Consider the following 20,455-nt stretch of genomic DNA (forward strand, 5'->3'; position numbering starts at 1 on the left):
CAGACGACATGCACCTGCAGTCGTTATATTAAACTCAGGCGGAACGCCCCTACCAGTCGAGTGGAACCAAAACGGTCGAAACACGCCGCCACCATTAAAATACATCGAGCGGAAAGGCGCCAAGCATTCCAGAAAATTCGACGCCTCGACGAAAACAAAATTCCTCTCGTACGCGTCAATAACCACTTCCATCAAGCATTCCAGAAAATTCGACGCCTCGACGAAAACAAAATTCCTTTCGTACGCGTCAATAACCACTTCCACCAAGCATTCCAAAAACACTATAAAAGGAGGTACAACCCAAACAAACGCCAGTCGACCCACAACAGCAAGCGTCGACACACAGCACCAGACCAGTCGACCCACAGCAGCAAGCGTCGACACACAGCAGCAGACCAGTCAACATACAGCTCCTGACCAGCCACCACTACACTACGCGGACTTGGAAGATCAACCAGCCGGACGAGCCAGCAACACACTGCCGTATCCAGAGACCTTCCGTACATAGCTGAATGCTGAGCCAGCGACACTCTACCATATCCAGAGACCGCTGAACGACATACTTTTGCCCACAAATACCATACCTTTGTACAACCATAGGCAAACAATAAAACTTTATAAAACTAGCACAACAGTGTTTCGTTAGGCCGGGATACGGTCAACACACATGTAACCCGCCTACATTGGTACTAATCCGACGTGATCTACGCAACCTTCTGATCATCCAACAGCGCTGTCAACACATCGCTACCCCGCCTACATTGGTGACCCCATCTTTGAACCACACAACAGTGTTTCGTTAGGCCGGGATACGGTCAACACATAGTACCCCGCCTACAAATCTATATACATATACATATAACAGCGCTTGTTGACGTTAAATAGACGTCAGGCAAGTCTACTGGCTCCGTTTTTAAAACGCGTTGTATACGATATTTTATCTCCAACGTAATGGCAGACGATACATTAACGTATATGGATGATCAAAATGAGCAATATGGCAAAGTATGAAAACGATCGGATAAGAGATAAGAGATATAAAAAATTACCACTTACACGAAAACCATGTGAACTGTATAAGAGGTATCGTAATAATAAAAATGAATGTCTGTGTGTGTCTCGAATAGGCTCCTAAGCCACTGAAGCGATTACGATGGAACTTTCAGGATTTGTTGTATGCATGTCCGGGAAGATTACTGTGAAAAAAAAACGGGAACGGAAACGGGAAGGAGTATCATTCGCTATAATTTCAAATGTTTTCGCGTCGCGACCAGAGTGTTCGCTGCCTGCGTTGTTCCGAAAAATGGGAACGGGAACGAGAACGGGAAAGGAAACGGGAACGAGAACGGGAACGGGAATTGCATGCGTTATTGTGGCATTGCAACGCATGCAGGGTTCAGCTAGTACATATATAAAATTGAATGTCTGTGTGTGTCTCGTATAGGCTCCTAAACCACTGAACCGATTACGATGGAACTTCCAGAATTTGTTATATGCATGTCTGGGAAGATTACTGTGAAAAAATATCGCCCAAAAACGGGAATGAGTGTCATTGCAACGCAATAATTTCAAAGTGTTCGCTGCCTGCGTTCTTTCGACAAATGGGAACGGGAATTGCATGCGTTATTGTAGCATTGCAACGCATGCCGGGTTCAGCTAGTGCTCTTATAAAATTTTACACAGAACTGGTTAAAATTATTCTTATCGATTGGCAAACATCTTAAAGATTTAACTTTCAATGTTGCATTTTATCACTGGACCACATATTATTCATCGAAGAAAAAAGTCATTCGGAAAATGCATATGGTACCTGGTACCTGGTAAACAAAGACAATATTTGACTAATTTGCCAATATTTTTGTAGGAGATATCATTTTCGCTGAAGGCTTTGTATATTTAAATTCATCTATTAGATAAAAAAGCGGGCTGTTTTTATCTCACGACTTACCAAGACAGATATTCAAAAAACCAGTACGATGGTAAAATCGGTAAACGGATTATTTCGCATGTTGCGATGGGTAAACGGGCTACATCCCAAATGTGAATCGCTACCATGATAACAGCCGCTACGAAAATCGAAAATTCGTCGCACAGGATAATTGCCGTACAGAAAACTGCCCAAATATTGCTCAGCATATGCTTTTTTACGAGATTTTTATTATTAATTATCTTGTTGAAAATGGAGGATAAGAATTGAAAAATATAAATAAATTAGACAAGAAGCGTTTTAAATCAAAAGAGGATTTAAACATCTTTTTAATTTGATTGAAATCCTTATACAAATTTGACCAGATAAGGATCGGTATTTCTAGATATTGTCAATCAACTTCTGCCAAACTAATTGTCTTTGTTTTTCAAGATTACTCAAATTTTATACACATATGCATAGTTTAAATTTCCAGCATTGTTTAAGTGGGGGATTTTCAAAAAATATGACTTGGGCGCCCTTCAATCTCAGACTCTGGAGCCCTTTCAAGACTGATCTAAGGCCCAAGTTAGGTCACCATGAAATAGTTTAACTAATCTGGTAATCTTAAATTGAAAATTTTAGGCTTAAATAACAAAAACTTGGCCTTATCCAAACATCACTTAGCCTTCTCTTACGCTTGTATGTCACAAACGCTTACTAATAACATTAATTAAGTTATGCAATAGTCCTTGAAATTTCAATTTGATGCGTGAATGTGACCTCAAATAATCCATTTATAAAATTAAGACACAACCATCGTTAAACGGTTGCTGTTTTAACATTACAAATTATCATTTGCAAAGATTACCTGTTTGCAAAAAAAAAGCAGAATTCAGTTTCATTTAAAACATTTATTTTTGAATTTTACATATAATCCCACAGATATCTTTCTTTATTAAAAGACAAAACTTCTAATCATACAGACACATCATAATATATAATATTAAATATACATATATATGTAATATATTAGGGTTTTTTTTATGTATAAAACGACCACATCCTAAATTTTACACTCTAAATAAACAATATTAAATACAATAGGTAGTTTTGAAAAACAAACTTTTTTGCGATGAATAAAACAATTTGCCAGTCTTACAAGTATTGATTTTGCCTTTAACCAATAGTATGTTTTACAATTTTTAAAAAATAAATTAAAAATATTTAATCACGCTTGCGACGGCGATCTTGTTCTTCCTATGGACACAAAAAATAAATTCAAAAATTAGTAAGTATTACATCAATTCATAAAGCCTATATAAGTCAATTTGTAAACCTTTTGTGTGAGGATGATCACCAAGCGTCTCATAACACCGATGAAATCCAAGAAGAGATCCAAAGAATGACCCACAAAGTCCTTATTTCCTGCACGACGCTTTTCAATAATAGCTTGTGTATCATACAAGATAAAACCGCACATCAGAGCGAGGCCGAGGTATAAGTGAGTCTGAAAAAGAAAGTTAATTACATTACACATCATATAAACATCATTAAAAACCTAAACGGTAACACACCTTATACATAAATACGAAACATATCATACCTGGTACAATAGTTGCGATCTGAAGAAAATATTGGCAAGCGAAAGTGCGGCTATGGTGGTAAGCAATGTCATCAGAGTTCCGCCGAGGAATAGCCAACGTCCACGATCGGCCAACATTGAAGCAATCGTGAACGAAACGAAGATCAGGCAGGTACCGGCTAATGCCGTTGTCACTATTGCAGGATTCAACATTATAGCGTACTGAAGCAACGGTCCAATCCCCATTCCTGAAAACAACACGAAATGAAATCAAAAAACAATTCAATATACAAGTCGTACATTTTAACAGATGGACGGAAATGATACCTGATAAGAATCCAAAGCCGAGGAGATATGCGAGTCTTTGTTTAATATTCTTTCCATTGTCGGGTGTGTACATGAGCATGAATATGAGTCCTAGGGCGCCGATATTGGATATGAATCCAGCTTTGAACCAGTCTGTGTATATGTCTAGGAAAGCCCCGGCCGAGGCCGAGATTGAGGTCATCGTTAGGCATGCGTATACATTTTTTAAATGTGCTCGTACAGGTTCCTCACTGAAACAATCATATAACAAATATAAGTTAAAAATACAACCTCGGCTACGTGCAAAAGTGAAATTTCCCAATACCGATGAATATTAATGATAAGAATATTCACCCGTCGTTTGAATACATTACGACGAAATACTTAATAGTGTCGTGTGCATACATTTTTTTTATCGTCACTTCAAATTTTAGCTTTTTATTTAAAACGTATGCAAAACTCGTCGTACATAGAAGTCACATCGATTTGTTATTTGAAGGATGAGTCATCGTATACAACATTACAATCAAAATTCTATATAATTTACATTCAATCCATATGGATTGTCCTTATAGTGATTCAAATACGTTCAACCTTCTAGTCGGCCATTTTCAATACCAAGGAAAAATAATACAACACGAGCAAGCTTTAAGGTGGAGACAGTGTTATTGTTTTGCACATGCAAAAAAAAACAGTAACACGCCTAATCTATGCCATCGCGATCCTTGACAAAATCCAACCCTGGAGTGCTTTTGCTGATATTTTATCCTTATAACAGTAAGCCACATCACTGGTGGAACCAATGTATATGCTGTTGCGAGATCTGGGTGCATATCAAAGCCCAGATCAACCGTCTCCTGCCGAAGTTTTTGGATTATCAACTTTAATTGTTGTCTAATTTAATCAATAAATCGTCATCCTCCCCCTCACCTTCATTTAATCGCAAATGCGATTTTCTAGCATCCCGATATTGTTGATTATTATAAAAATGCTACCTACATATGTATATGCTCTGTAGAATATGTTCTCGTAAATTCGCTATATATCGAATTTGTCGATTGTTGATTATACCGGTTTATCCATAGATGACTATTTGTATTGTAATGTTTAGAATTGCTAGTACTTATGTACAAAAATTTGACCATAGGTGTCGCCTTTGGATAATCTGTTATGGTAGAAATGTAGGAGAAACGTAATAAGATTGTTCGAATTAACAATGACATGAAGACACGCCTATCACAGCTTGAGTCTATCGAGGCGTGCCGTGCTGTACTTTTGAATGTGTTCTAACCATTAGATACTTGAATTTCGTCATAATACAATTTCCCAATGTTGCATCATATGCTAAAATGTAATATCTTAGGAATGGTTTGTGCTAATTTAGCCATGCATAACGTAATAGCGGTGATTTGTAGAGGCTATGTACTATTTTTTTACTCAATATCGAAACTGGGCATCACCGTGTCTTCTTTGAGTGGAGGCATGAACAGTGTGAGCTCGAGGAAGACAGAGAATAGACGCTTTTGAGACGTAGTGCTGGAGATGGATGCTTAAAATCTCCTGGACATGGGGAGAACCAATGCATACACCCAACAAGAGCTGAAGGTTGGTGATAGACTATCATCCATCTGTCTTAGGCGTATCCTCCAGTTCTTTGGGCATATCGCAAGGCGAAACCAGGATAGTCTGAAAAAATTGGTCGTTTTGGTAGCATTGTGGTAAACAGATCCCCAACGTCTACGTCTAAGAAAACTGTAGGTGAGTCTGTAGAAATATACAGTTTCTACAATCCCGAATCCAGGTCGGTGATCTCATCCACTTCCCCCTTAAAACACAAGCCGTACGATTGCATCATCACGTTCCTGTACGAACATCCTCGTTTGACATAACTTCGCTCACACAACGGCAAATATACCATTCGATTCGCTCCATGCAGAAGATCGCGAACCCGCGGAAATCTCCAAAAGCATGATCTCATCACAGCTATGCATTGCACAACCGACCAGGATGTAAACTAGCGCACCAGTGAGCTTCTGGTGTCCAGTCAGGACTTATATTGAAGTCGGAAACTAGCACTCTTCGTTGCGAATATTTTGTACTGGCAAAAACTCACAACGAATTTCCATAGGCCGGGATATAGTTGAAACATAGCCTTCCTTCCTATAACTAAGTCATTGCGAGCTGCAGGATGTCGAGATGGTTGGGGGACCACGACCGGCCGCATTATAGAAGTCAGAAGACGGGAAAGTCATGACCCTCGGACACGAGAAAGACATACTATTTTCATTATATCCATGACCACATTATCAATTACATCAGCCGAGTAAAATAAACAAAAGAGAATTCGCAATGTATACAATGACAATCATTTTTCAACAGCAGCGCTTATAATATGTCAACATATGAATGATAAAAACAGAGATTAAATCACAATTGAGACAAAACTGTCCAGTCGGCATATGTTTACTTGTCAACATAATAAAAGGAAAGGCTGTGAAAGCCAATTTGGAGGATTAATTTTGAATCGTTTTAGGGATTCCCTGGCATATACAGAACAATTAATGATTTGAATTATGGTTTTGTTATCAGCAATAAGGTTATCAGTTTAATTTCGGATCACCATGCAAACAGTAGAAAACTCAACAGATCTTCGTCAACAACTGTTATTTACATTCCAAGCTATGTATGTACATTTGATAAATCTCCTACTCACTGACTATAAGACGGAAAAGACTCCTTCAAATCAACGAACATTGAGAGATCATCGGCAGCCAAAAAGTTCTACGAGTATCGTTCCAAATAAAATACATTGAAGAGATCTTCCAGTGTTGTTTATTATAAAGTCAATTACCGCAGTACCCACTACTTATTGCAATTAAACGAAGTCTGAGAGTTGGGGGTTTGATGTTTAGAATAAAAGATGAAAACAAATAGAAATAATTTAAATTTTAAAGAAAAAAACTGTCAAGGATTGGGACCCGTTAGTATTGGGTACAACTAGCCAGCAAGATTTCTCAGTGGTTAGTGTATAATGCTGACTGAGAGGTCCCGGGTTCGAGTCCTGGTTTGACCTCGATTGAAAAGATTTTATTCCGAGTATTTCTGCAGTGCTGCTGACTCCAAGTCGATCGTTTCCTATCAGAGTTTGCCAGATTGTCTGATTTCATTGTTGAAACGGATCCTCGCCAAATCAGCCACCTACCGTCTATCTTTCACCACTATTGGATATAATTTCGAATTTATATATATATATATATATATATATAGTACATACATTTGCATATAATGGCACTATTGTGAATATAAACTTTAAAATGAAGTCTTCATCAAGTACCGAATGTAAACAAAATCAGCTTTTATTCAAGACCCTCAACATGAGGCCATCGCCCACATTCAAATAATATAGTTTGAGAAACCAACTACATGCAGTGAAAAATAATGTGAAGAGCATTGCACAATTCATAATGTCAAAACAAAAAAAACCGACCCAGCGACTGTCTTCCAGTAGACTAGCACATGTTAACAGCATCGGTCGAGTGTACTCGCACTGTACGAACGGATTTATTTATTTTGCATCGCATTTGTTTTATAACAGATTTCAAACAAAAGAAAAATCTATTAATACATTTGAGCTGAAATTGAAACGCATTTCAGGAAATTTAACACCTGTCTTACGACACTCGCCTTGCAAGCAAATCACACAACAATATGTGACATTATCAATACGTTTTGACATATTTGTAATGCGATCACACACAGATCTTCGGCTGAAAATACTTGTGTATATATATATATATATATATATATATATATATATATACGAAGCGTTATACAGATATTGATAAAGGTAGATAATGAAATGACGTAGTGTTTATGTGCGACAAATAGAGTAATGTAAGGTAAGGTGAATGAGGTGAGGTCACGTGACAGAGACAGAGCAGAGACAGAGACAAGGAGAGGGACACTCACAGCCTGTTGTTGAAAGAGTTCATGAAGCCTGTGACGGTGGGCGTCATGGCGGATGTGAGTTCTACTTCCGGTCTAAGCGATATAATACTCTCTCGAGTGTTTGCAATTTGCGACTGAACGTAGCGATGGCCGAATGAACCCCGGTCGAGTGCGACTAGTCCGTTCGAGAGTGGCCCACGTCACGTTACGTGACGTCACTACGCATACTAACGCCATTGGTGGAGGCCATTTGGCGTCTGGTTTGCCTTTGCGGCCATGTTTGTTTCATCTCGAAGCGTCTAGATGGGGAAAAACTATTGGGAAATTCTCCGACTGGTGGACTTTGATGTTGATGTCATTTTTATGTCGGTTGTTTTTTGTGAGTAGTGTAGGAATATAGCACATCGCGTACTATCCCTTTCGTGATGGGTGACCGTGAAAAAGTCGAAAATATTCGTTTATCATGCATACATATGAAAAACGGTTAGTATATATATCAGTGGCGTGCGGTAAAAGTCTCTCTCCCCCCGTCGTACATCCTCACTTAATTTGCGCGAGCAGGATACAACAGGAACAAGAGGAACAGGGTTTTTCTCCCGTATCCTGCGCGCGCACATTAAACAAGGCTATATGACAAAAAGAGAGATAATTTCACCGCATGCCACTGATATATATTATATATGTTCGCGCATTCGGCAAGAGAATTGCCGAATGCGTGAAAAATGCAAGCATGTTGCCCAGTTCACCGATTTGGCAAATTTTTTGGCGAATGCGTGTATTCGGCAAGAATTTGTCTGCTCAAAGCATGGAGTCGGCAAATAGACAGCAGCGCCCCGGTGTTGTTTTTTAGAACTGGACAGCGTGGACAACTGTCAAAGTGACAGCTGAATGAGGATGTTTAATTTAGTTTAATTTACATATTATTATGTATAATATGACTACATACATATGTTTCGATCATCTCATATGACTTATACATAAATTAATGCCATTTTTATACATTTTGATCAATATTTTAACAGTGAAACATATGTATGTAGTCATATTATACATAATAATATGTAAATTAAACTAAATTAAACATCCTTATTCAGCTGTCACTTTGACACTTGGTTATAATATAACACGCTATCCAGTTCACGCATTCGGCAAAGAATTTACGGAATCCGTGAACTGGGCAACGTGCTTGCATTTTTCACGCATTCGGCAATTCTCTTGCCGAATGCTTGTAATAGACAATTTCATGGATTCGGTGTAACATATATACATAGTACCGTTTACCATGCACCCTTTTTTTTTTTTTGATCTTTCGACTTAAGATCTTCCGATTTTCGATCTTTGCCTTCCGATATTTGCTTTTTCGACCTTTTCACATTCGGTCCCGTGAGGTAGACCCACAAGGAAGACCTAACAGGTACAACCCAATGCGCCTTCCTGGCCAATTATTTATTTATTAATAGTTTTGGACCATTGTGGCATTACAGGAAGGACCTAATGCATCACAATGGCCTATATTTGATAAATATATAAAAACAAGTAAAATTAGTAAAAAGCAGAAAACATGGTAAAATAAAATAATAAAAAAGAAACAAAAGGAAAATAATACATCAGAAAAAAAAATGAACAAAATTGTAAAAATCAAAAATAAAATTCAAAAATCACATTCTTTGTTTAAATTGAACAGAATTGAAATAGTACATAAAAATGTACAAAGGAGAAAGAAAAAGTAAAATTATAAATACAATTATAAACAATGCAGCATGTTTTAAGATGTTTTAAATAACTCATCCCGCAAAAGTAATAATCACTGTCATCAAGGATGGATCTTGAGATGCGTGGTAAAAAAGGAGTAATCGCTCCCCCCTCCACGTATGGTAAAATTAAATTTTGGTGAACAGACAATTTTAAGAAATTCCCAGATTGATTAGCCTCCATGTGTGCTTGAATTTGAACGGCTTCCAATTTATTCCTGTGAATTTATATGACAGAATAAGCATATACATGTACATAAATCCAAACGCTGGATCTTGAAAAGTGAACTAAGGTTTTGAAAAATGCCAAATATAGTGATATCTGTGGCCAACATAGCTTTCATTACGTTGGTACTCGTGCTTGTCGTATAGTCGCATGTGAACATAACCTATTCTGACATAGTGAGCACGTTTGTTTTGGTCTTCCAAAATGGGGAAAAAGGCCAAAGTAGGAAAACAGCGCAAAGATAAATATTACCAATTAGCCAAGGAAACAGGTAAATACATATTCAACGCACAATACTCCCATACTTACTAAATATCAGAATTAAACTTTCAAATATTTTTTGGTTATGTTATTTCTGTAAAAGACTATATAGTCGGTACTATTTCCTAAAAAATATTTATTAAATAATATAATAATTATTTGTAGGCTATAGATCTCGTGCGGCGTTCAAATTAATCCAATTAAACAGAAAGTTTGGATTTTTGCAAAGATCAAGAGTATGCATCGATTTGTGTGCTGCCCCCGGAGGATGGATGCAGGTGGCTCAGCAGAACATGCCATTGTCCAGTATAGTCATCGGTGTAGATTTGTTTCCGATAAAACCGGTTCCTGGATGCATTGGTTTGGTTGAAGACATCACAACGGATAAATGCAAAACTGCAATCTCGAGAGAAATCAAAACATGGAAAGCAGACGTTGTGTTTCACGATGGTGCACCAAACGTAGGAACCAACTGGATCCACGATGCATACCAACAAAACTCTTTGACGCTGAGCGCTTTAAAATTGGCCACCAATTTCCTCCGTAAAGGTGGTTGGTTCATAACTAAAGTGTTCAGATCTAAAGATTACAATGCACTTATATGGGTGTTCAAGCAGTTGTTCAAGAAGGTTCATGCAACGAAGCCGCAAGCTTCCCGTACGGAATCTGCGGAAATCTTCGTCGTTTGTCAGACTTACATTGCGCCGGATAAGATAGATCCCAAGTTTTTGGATCCCAAGTATGTGTTTGAGGAGTTGGATATGAAGCCCAAAAGCAAAATGAATATATTGCATCCAGAAAAGCAGAAGAAAGTGAAAGCTGAAGGTTATCCTGAAAATGATTATACTTTACATCATGCCGTGTCTGTTGTTGACTTTGTAAACAATGAAAACGTCATCGATGCTCTCCAATCGTGCAATCAAGTGTGTATTGTATTTAATTTATTTTAGTTGTGTATTTATTTTTTTATGAATAATAATTTTATTTTTATTTTAGATCATATTTGATGATGAAGAAATATCAAATCATCCGAAAACAACATTAGAAATTAAAGAATGTTGTAAGGATATTAAAGTATTAGGTAGAAAAGATCTGAAGGCTTTAATAGTTTGGTGGAAAGCAATGAAAGAATTAAAAAAGGTATACTGATAATTCATATGTTGACTAATATTAACCCAGGTCATATGTATTTACTAGCTTAACGATTCATTTTGATTTTAGGAAAATGATGAAACTGGAAGCATTGCTGGAGCTGAGACTGGAGATGCTGGGGAACGGATTCTTACATTAGATGAGATGGAGGATAAAGAAGATGAAGCTATTTCACAAAAAATTGCAGAGCTTGAGGTATGTATTGTCAATTTAACATAAAACTATTTCACCTGCTTTGTTTGAATTCAAATTAATTTTAATAGCAATTATTTAGGAAGAAGAGTCAAGAGAAATGAAACGTAAAAGAAAGAAAGCAAAAAAAGAAAGATTGAAACTTAATGAAAAAATGAATCTTAAAATGGTTCACAAGGGTGATAGTGGACCTACTGAAGAAGCCGATGATCTCTTCCAATTGCAACAAATCAAGAGTAATCAAGTAAGATTTGTTTTATTTGGTTTAAAAATGTTTTGATTGATATCGGTGATTTAATTGTAACTTTTGTTGTTTAGGTTTTGACGAAGATTTCCGATCAAAGTCCTGACATTTTTGCAGAATCAGAGGAGGAATCTGATGAGGACCTTAAAATGAGAAAGAAGGTCGAAAGATATGACCCAGGAACGACCAAATTAGATAGTTCGGGTCTATATTATAAGGATACCGATAGTGAATTGGAAATGGAATCGGGTTCGGAGAGTGAAAACGAGAAGGAAGGATTAGGTTTGCAATTTTTTGATTTACATAGATTTTAAACTAGCTATAATGTTTTTTAATATATGTAAATCGTTTTTGCAGGTTTCAGTGAATCGGAAGAAGAAGACGAAGCTCCTCCGAAAAAGGAACAGAAGAAACCAATAAAAAATGTTAAAGAAAACACAGTCCAAGAGAGAAAAAAACCAGCTAATCCTCTTTTGGTTGATCTTGACACTAGGGATGCAAAAACAAAAAAAATGCACAAAGCAGAACTTTGGTTTCAAAAAGATGCATTTAAAAATTTGGAACAGGACGATGACGAGGATTTAGAATTAGACAGGATGGCTGAAATACATAAAAAGAAAGGTTCGTTTAATTCAATTATTACATCACTTAGAATCATTTAATAGGTGTTTCATATATTTCGTTTATGATGTGTAGGTGGTACAATAATTGGAGAGGAACCGATTGAAAACGACGATACTAAAAAACCTAAGAAGAAAAATTTCGTTAGTCTTAAAAATGATTTCGATGATTCCGATAGTGAAGCATCTGAAGTCGATAAAAATGGTTTGGAAGATTTCGACGACAATACCACTTCTGATAGTGATAGCGATTATGATGTGGAAAGGCCCAGCAAAAAAGCCAGAAATGCAGCTGGCAAAGTTACAGGAAAAGTTGACAATCCTGTTAAGGATGAGGGTATTATTTTCAACATTTTTTTTTACAATTTATTTACTTTTTGTAATGAAATATATATATGTATAATAAAAATGCATTCACATTTCAGAATTAAAGAAGCTTAAAAAATTAGTAAAAATGGATGAAGAGGGACTTGCACTCGGCACAATCTTAGCATCGTCTCGTAAAAGAAAACGTGATTTGATAGATGCCGCATGGAATCGGTACACTTTCAATGATACCAATTTACCAGACTGGTTTGCCGACGACGAAAAGAAACACATGAAAAAGGATATACCTGTACCTGAAGTATGTGAAGTTACACTGCGATGTATTTGCATCATATGTGCACATTTTCAATATATGTATTTATATATTTTTTTAAGGAACTCGTCGCAGAATATAAGAAGAATCTGCAGGAGATTAATGTACGCCCAATTAAGAAAGTAATGGAAGCCAAAGCAAGGAAGAAGAGGCGTGTTATGAAGAGAATGGAAAAGGCAAAGAAGAAAGTGGAAACACTTATGGAGAACGAAGATGTTCCTGATAGAGAAAAAGCTAAACAGATTAAACAGTATGTATCATCACATGTTCGAATGTCTTGAAAATATTTCGCTTTGAGGATATGTTTAATTATTATTATTTTTATTTCATTTTAGATTATACCGAAAGGCCAAATCGACCGGTAAAAAAGAAATAACGTATGTGGTCGCTAAAAAATTCAATTCATCTAAGAGAATGAAGAGGCCCAAAGGTGTAAAAGGTCAATACAGGGTGGTAGATTCTCGAATGAAAAAGGATCTCCGCGCTATGAAATCTAAAGAGAAGACAAAGGGACGAGGCAAAGCAAGCAAGGGAATCAATAAAGGAGCACGGTTCCAAAAAACAAAATCTCGTTCAAATAAAAAGAAATAGACTGCTATGTGGTCAATACAAAAAGGAGCGTAAAAGCGATTTTATTTATGTATTATATATTTTACAAGTAAAAAAAATATTTTGTATGTCCTTTTTTTATTATGCATTTTTAAACCTATCTGTTTCATTGTCTCGAAAGGTCGAGTGTGGAATTTCCAATGTCATTAAGACAAGTCCAACACATTCATCAATTAAAAGTACACAATGATACTCGTTATTCATATAAGTAGTCATTAATGTAAGTGACATTATGAATGATCTTTACTCACGTTATACGTTCATGTGTGTAGAATTTAACATAAATACAACATACACGTGGAACAGTGGTTTAATATAATTAAGGAAATCTTCAATTCAATTTTTCTTTTTGGATTTGAAATCGATGAACTACTACATACATACATATTTAGTATTGGAATGTTCGTCAGTGGTGCAAAAAAATCACATTTTTTGAAGGCTGACCGAGATTAAAAACTTAAAATTGATTGATTAATCTGACTTATTTGTAACTGAATTCAATTAATAGGATTTATTAATGTAATTTGGGCGAAAGGAATGAAATGATAATGACAATGGTTTAATGCACGACTACTCAGTGGCGTAGCTACAGCGCCCGCAGACCCCGCAAATGTGGGGGTGGCGCCGCAAAGCGGCGCGCCTTTTGACTAATTTTTTAATTTCTTTGTAATGATTTTTTAAAAACCTCTCTTATTTTTCAACTGTCTACATTAACAGGTGGGAAGTTTTTAAGGAAAATTCACCATCAGTTACTTTAAACAGATTGTGCACTGCTTGTTGGTCACCCAGATTAGACTATTACAACATCTATACTAATATAGGTATAGATGTTTTAAAATTTCTTACAGAAATAATAAAAAAAGTAAAAGAAATGATGAACAATCAGATGCAAAGTGACTAAAAAAGAAAATGGAAAGTTTCGAATTTATTCTACTACTCGTGCTTCTTCAAAATTTCTTCGGCCTCCTAACTTTGTTTCAAAGCTACTTCAATAAAAAAAAAACGCTGATATTAGTGCTCAATCTATGATTAGAAATGCATATTGCGAGATCAGTAATTTTAGAAATAAATTTGAAGAATTCGTAACAATTTCAACATATTAGTGTTGAAGGCGAAATTGAATCACCAATCTCTTATCTAAAAGCATTTCGATGAACTTAGTCGTGATAAACGATTCCAGGATCTATTAAAATAATTTTTAATGTGGTATTAAACGTAACCTTAGTGCAAATGAAGGTATGTATCACGTTATTTAATGACATTGTTTCAAAGTTCGCTTTCCTGCAAAGCAATTATCAGAAAACGATTTACATATGAAATTGTTACTTGAAATGGCAATGGGCAGGCCACGTGGCTAGACGAATGGACGAAAGGTGGACAAAAGAAGTGCTTGAATGGTACCCGAGAGAATGCAAAATGGTGAAAGGAAGACCGCAGGGAAGATGGGTGGACGAAATTAGGAAAATGTGCGGGGTGAGATGAATGAGAGTTGTTGTAGAAGCGTGTTGGAGAGGCCTTCATCCAGCAGTGGATGGTGAATGGCTGTAAATGATGATGATGATATGGACGATAGGGATTGCACTATTCTCCCTATCGGCTGGAATAAAAATTATTATTATTATTATAAACCAAATAATAATAACATCAACACTAATTTAAATTATACTATATTTACACTAATTTAAATTATACTATATTTACACTAATTTAGCTTAATATTTATTATAAAATGATATTTGAATTCAGGTCTTCATAAAATTTTCAAAATAATTTGTTTTGTTGATTCGATCACACTAAAATAAGTTTAATGGGGTTTTTATATGGCTTGTAAAATTCAGGTTATATATCGCTGTTTTGTCTCGGTAAAAGTTCAAGTTTAATGTTGTGGGGGTTGCAAAATATGTTTGCCAAATGTGGAGGGCGAGGTTTAGCTGTTTACCAGTCGGGGTTGGGTCGAGGTCGAACTCTAGCATTGGAAGCACCACGTTCATGGACATTTACTGAAAATACCGTTCCAATAAAGCGATTTATGATTTTTCTTATATATGTAATTTATCTTCGCAAAGTATGTATGTAAGGGGATGAAACAATGTGGGAAAATCTTATGAGTTAGTAAGAAATCTTTCGAAGCGGGAATTACTGACGAAATGTTAAATTTGTAAAGCACACACAAGGAAAATGTTGTATATATGTATGTATGTATATATTTATTTCCAATATTTGTGCTATTTTGGTAAATCCGCTGTAGATAACATTGTTCAATTTCGCACTGTTCGAGGAATGGTGACGTTTTAGTCAGACCGTATCAATTGACAAGTCTGACGCACTTCCCGAAGGATATTTATAAGTGGTTGACGCAGTGTAAAATTGTTTAAATACAATAATGAATTTTATATTTCTCAAAGTTTTATATTTGTCAAAATGCTAAAACCATAAGCGGATTAAGAAAAAGAGATTATTTCGAAGGTGACTTTATTTTTATTAATGAGCATAGATGTAGATAGTAAATAATTGTAAACTAATAATGAAAATGTGAGCGTCACGTTACAGCTGTAAGTGAACACGCAAGTATTCGTAATTATACACGGTATAATTTTTCATTTTCATTCAGCATTCCAATAAAAAAAAAATTAAATTTAACTTGAGGGTTTCTTATCAAAAAAAGCTTTGATTTATATTCTCAATTTCAAAGTAATTGGCAAGATTTATGTAACGCTAATCCAGATTTGTCGTCTCTAGACGATTTTTTTCTAGACGGATTTGCTGATTTTTATCTGGTTGCGAACAAAATTGGCACACTTCAATACCACACATTTTTCATACTCTTTAATCTGCCAGTTATCTTAATTTTCCACCCAGAGGACAGTGAAAGATCATTTATCAAGAAAACTCACAAATGAACCTCATTATTGAGTGAAATATCCAAATTTAAGAAAAAAAAAACGCGGTGTAAAATTAAATCTTCATTCGTGGAATATTCGATATCGAACACAGCGATTTCACCATTATCAAAATTTTAAGCATTTGCTAAGTAGTTAAGTTTTCTGATAAAAGATTTTTCTATTGATGTTTCCTTATAAATCTTTTGGAGAAAATGAAATGAAAAATAGAACAATGGTTTTGAAATAAATATTCTGCAATTAGATCATTCCAAGAGAGATAATATTAATTCTTTTGGTTTATAGTCGATCATTCAAATTTAAAGTGAATAAGATAACATTTATAGGAATTCTGTGTACGAATGGGCAGTATCTTTACTTTTGGATTTCAAATCCAATTTTGAAACTGCTGATTATAATAGACTAGACTTATTATTATCTTCTTTTCTATTTAGTTATACATTTCGAATTACTTTAAGTAAACGTCCTGACATTAGGGAGTATCTTTAATTTCCTAAATGATGCCTTTGTTAGCCATTGACCGATAGCAATATATAAGTTATTCGAATTGAATTTATTATTTAAATCCATATAGTCAAAGCTTATACATATATAGTATTTTTTCCTGGGAAGACAATTTCAGACGCGGCTTAGAAGATCTAGAGATTTTTTCGGCATTGGATTTTAGACTCTCTAGTTCCGATCTTTATATATTCTAGATTTCGTCGCATCTAAATTGATTAGAATTCTGAAGTAGTAACACAATGACCGGAATCGCACCACGAGAGTGAGACCCGTCTAGTGTCTACACACCCATTCAACTGGGTACTAAACCGTGCGGCGCACGCGTTCAAGGAAAGTTGAATGAACCTAGTCGGCGGCGGACGCATAATGGCGTGAAGATCAGTCGATGACGCGGTTTGCGTGCCAACGATTGAGCGCCACTGCGCGTGTGTTGCGTCAGCGGTCGACCTTGAACGGTGGCGGGGCCGCGTGACGTACGCCGATAACGGACCCGCTTCTTACATCACCGCACGCACACACCCACGTGCCCCCTCCTCCTCCCCCCGCCTGCAGATCAACCGGAAGCGAGATCACTTCCGGCTCATTCATTAAACACTTGTTAAAATGGCCGCGCTGAAATAAAATGGCGCCTCCACAAACATTCAAAATGTCACGAGTCAGGGTGGCCAACCCACTCGTGTCGTAAGGGTGTGGATGACGACCATGCTTGTGGTGGTTGCTTGAGAGTGAGGCTAATGAAATTAGTGCTTGATCGGTGGTTGATATTTCAACTGTGTTCTTTAAACGTAAAAATTTTGCGCGGCAAGGTCGAAAAATACGTATTTATAATATCGCACACTTACGTATATGTATATTTCGCATATCAGAAATTCCAAATGAGTTTGGTAGGGTAGTGTATAAAAAAATAAAAGGTTTTTTTGGTAATATGTATATGGGATCCAGGAATGTGTGCGGGAGGTTATTCAAAGTCAAAGTCTTTACTAACTCGTATAATGTCTAGCTTCGGGCTCGGCCATAGCCGGAGTGACAGCCACAGTCCTACCAACTTAAAATATTCTCATTCATACCAACCTACATGTATGTATAAAATGCTGTTTGATATATTTTGATTTTATTAAGATTGTCATATGTACATACAGGGCTGCCGAGAAAAGTCCCGGGCCCTGGGAAATATAATTCCGGGCCATAAGACAAACTAAAAAAAAAATCTTATAGATATGTTTTAATCTGCGAAAAATCTATCAGAACTATTAGAAAAATACCTATATGTTGGTTGATATTTTTTTAAAATAATTGAATAAGAAAGTATGATATAACAGGTACGATTTCACACAGACATAAATAATGCGTGGATTGAAAAATAATAAACATTTAGCATTCATAAATTCACGTATTTTTATGTAGAATAATATAAAATTTTAATATTGGTTAGTTGGAAGTCCCGATAAGGGGACCTTCAATTAGTCCAGGCCCTTGAACTTTTCCCCAACTCCCCCCCTTCTCGTCGGACTTGCATATTAGCTATACTTTATAATGACTATGAAAATAATACGTACGCATTGTGAAAAATGTTTTTGAATTTTCAATGAAAAGTTTTCGTTTACGTTTAATAAGCGTGCCGAATTTTGTCGCCGAATTCGTCACCGCTGGGCAGACGAGAATTTGCAGGCTTCGCTTATGTCACTTACCATTTTAGAGCGGGCCCTTAAAAGTAGCTGGGCCCCGGAAATTTGTACCGTCTTCCCTCTCAGCACTGCATATATGCTTGCAAATACATACATATATGTAGATATTCAAAGAAGTATGGAACGCTGTATGCTCAGCACAACGAGGAGATATAGGAAACGGAATACGTGGGTGAGAAGTATGAAAAAAGTGAAGAGATAGAAATATGTAGTAAAAGGCAGGTCATATAACTAGAAGAATGGACGAAAGGTGGGCAGAGGAAGTGCCGGAATGGTGCCCGAGAGATTGTAAAAGGTGAAAGGAAGGTGAGTGGACTTATTTAGAAAAAATGTGTGGGGTGAGATGGATGAGCAAAACAGACGAATAGAAGATGTCGGAAAAGGCCTTTATTCAGCAGTAGATGGTGAGCGGCTGTAAATGAACATTATAATAGACAACTGGATTAAAATGTTCAATCCTTTTAACACTGCATTTAAGAATAACATAAATGCAAGTTACAATCAAAGCAAGTTTTCTTATTATTATAAGAATTTATCGTTCTAATAAGGCATTTTTTTCAGCAAACAAATGTCAAAAGTGCATTTTAATTTCAAAATAATTTAAAACCTTTATTTCCCGAATAATATGTACATATATTGCTCATAGCCACGAGCTACAACTAGAAAATCATTTTCATCCGTTGATGTCTGTAGTCATTATTAATTTCGCATTTTGGCCGTAACCGACTCATTTACATCACAAAAGCGATAGATCAAACCAGAACGATATTTTCGGAGGTATTTCGCTCAAAAGTTTACACAATCGCGATGAAAAAATGTTGCTTATAACTTCTATTCGACCTTGGCAATGCCAAGAAATAATAAAGCTATTTTTCTCGCGTGGAAAAGCGTGTGTATTTACATAAACAGTGACTAATTCGAAAATATATATCGCGCACTTCGTATTAAAATTTTTAATCGCCAATTTTCGCACGTTTTTCCTTCTTATATGTACATACAAATATCTTTAAATTCGCGTTATATCGAATTGTGCATTTTGTAAAAATATATTTCGTTCATAGAATTTAAACACACACGACGAAATAATAATAACAAAATGTCAAACGTCATAGCAATGATTTACCTCCCATATAAGCATTAAATTGTACTAACTACGATCGTAAATACTACGCGTTACCTGGACCAATTATGATATTTATCAAAAGTCATCATCAAGGTTAAGGAATATGACATATTTATTCGCAAATTTGACAACGGATTTTTTTAAATACCGTATTGTTTCCTTGTTAAGAGCTCGGTTTTGCATGTTCAAACTAAACCACTTGCTTTTGCACGTACAAACCAAACACCATAAACTTTATTGAATGCTCACGTTCAAAGCAATGATAATATACGATTGATATTGTTTGATTGGTATGACCTCGCGGGTCAGAATGACCGCAACGCGGAAGTCATAATAGATATAATATTATTCGCACACATATTAATACACACACACTTCTCTTTGACACGTTCTGCTTTTGTTCTTTGCATACGTTTTTTTTTCTCATACATATGTACATACTAAATCAATGAAAAAGAACATAACTCACGATGATTTTTCGAACTAGCCTGTCTTTACCATCGAGGGGAGGGTTATATGATATGTTTTGTCACATTTAAAATTGTAAATGGCTTTTGCTAATAATACGCGAAGGTCGTATTAGGTGACTCAGGTCGCAGCGTTACGTCCATTGGATGATTCAGTACATATTACGATTGTGTATCACCAAATATTTGCTCGTTGATTTATTTATTGACGAAAATTTGCACGTACCGTTTGTACATACGTCATCAGGGGTGGGATGAGGAAAACTTTTGAACGATTTCGACCTTCGATTGCTCTTTGAGATCTGTTTGATCGATGATGTCAAAGGGGACGATTAG

General features: G+C 36.1%; 2 protein-coding genes across 2 annotated transcripts; one reads left to right on the forward strand and one right to left on the reverse strand.

The window, feature by feature from the left end:
• Positions 1-2,802: 2,802 nt before the first annotated feature.
• On the reverse strand, positions 2,803-7,974 carry BI-1 (Bax Inhibitor-1). The gene is made up of 5 exons (XM_077444581.1): positions 7,767-7,974; positions 3,819-4,048; positions 3,513-3,739; positions 3,246-3,416; positions 2,803-3,166 (listed from the first exon to the last, which is right to left on the reverse strand). The coding sequence occupies exons 1-5, from the start codon at positions 7,811-7,813 to the stop codon at positions 3,134-3,136; spliced, it is 708 nt and encodes a 235-aa protein (XP_077300707.1). The 5' UTR covers positions 7,814-7,974; the 3' UTR covers positions 2,803-3,133.
• Positions 7,975-9,810: 1,836 nt separating this feature from the next.
• LOC143921336 (pre-rRNA 2'-O-ribose RNA methyltransferase FTSJ3) lies at positions 9,811-14,333 on the forward strand. Its single transcript, XM_077444585.1, has 11 exons — positions 9,811-9,993; positions 10,149-10,906; positions 10,980-11,123; positions 11,205-11,330; positions 11,410-11,571; positions 11,646-11,853; positions 11,929-12,192; positions 12,268-12,528; positions 12,617-12,816; positions 12,894-13,081; positions 13,167-14,333. The coding sequence occupies exons 1-11, from the start codon at positions 9,927-9,929 to the stop codon at positions 13,420-13,422; spliced, it is 2,634 nt and encodes an 877-aa protein (XP_077300711.1). The 5' UTR covers positions 9,811-9,926; the 3' UTR covers positions 13,423-14,333.
• Positions 14,334-20,455: the final 6,122 nt, after the last annotated feature.

This window comes from Arctopsyche grandis, chromosome 13 (assembly GCF_051622035.1).
Source record: "Arctopsyche grandis isolate Sample6627 chromosome 13, ASM5162203v2, whole genome shotgun sequence".
NCBI classification, from domain to species: Eukaryota; Metazoa; Arthropoda; class Insecta; order Trichoptera; family Hydropsychidae; genus Arctopsyche; species Arctopsyche grandis.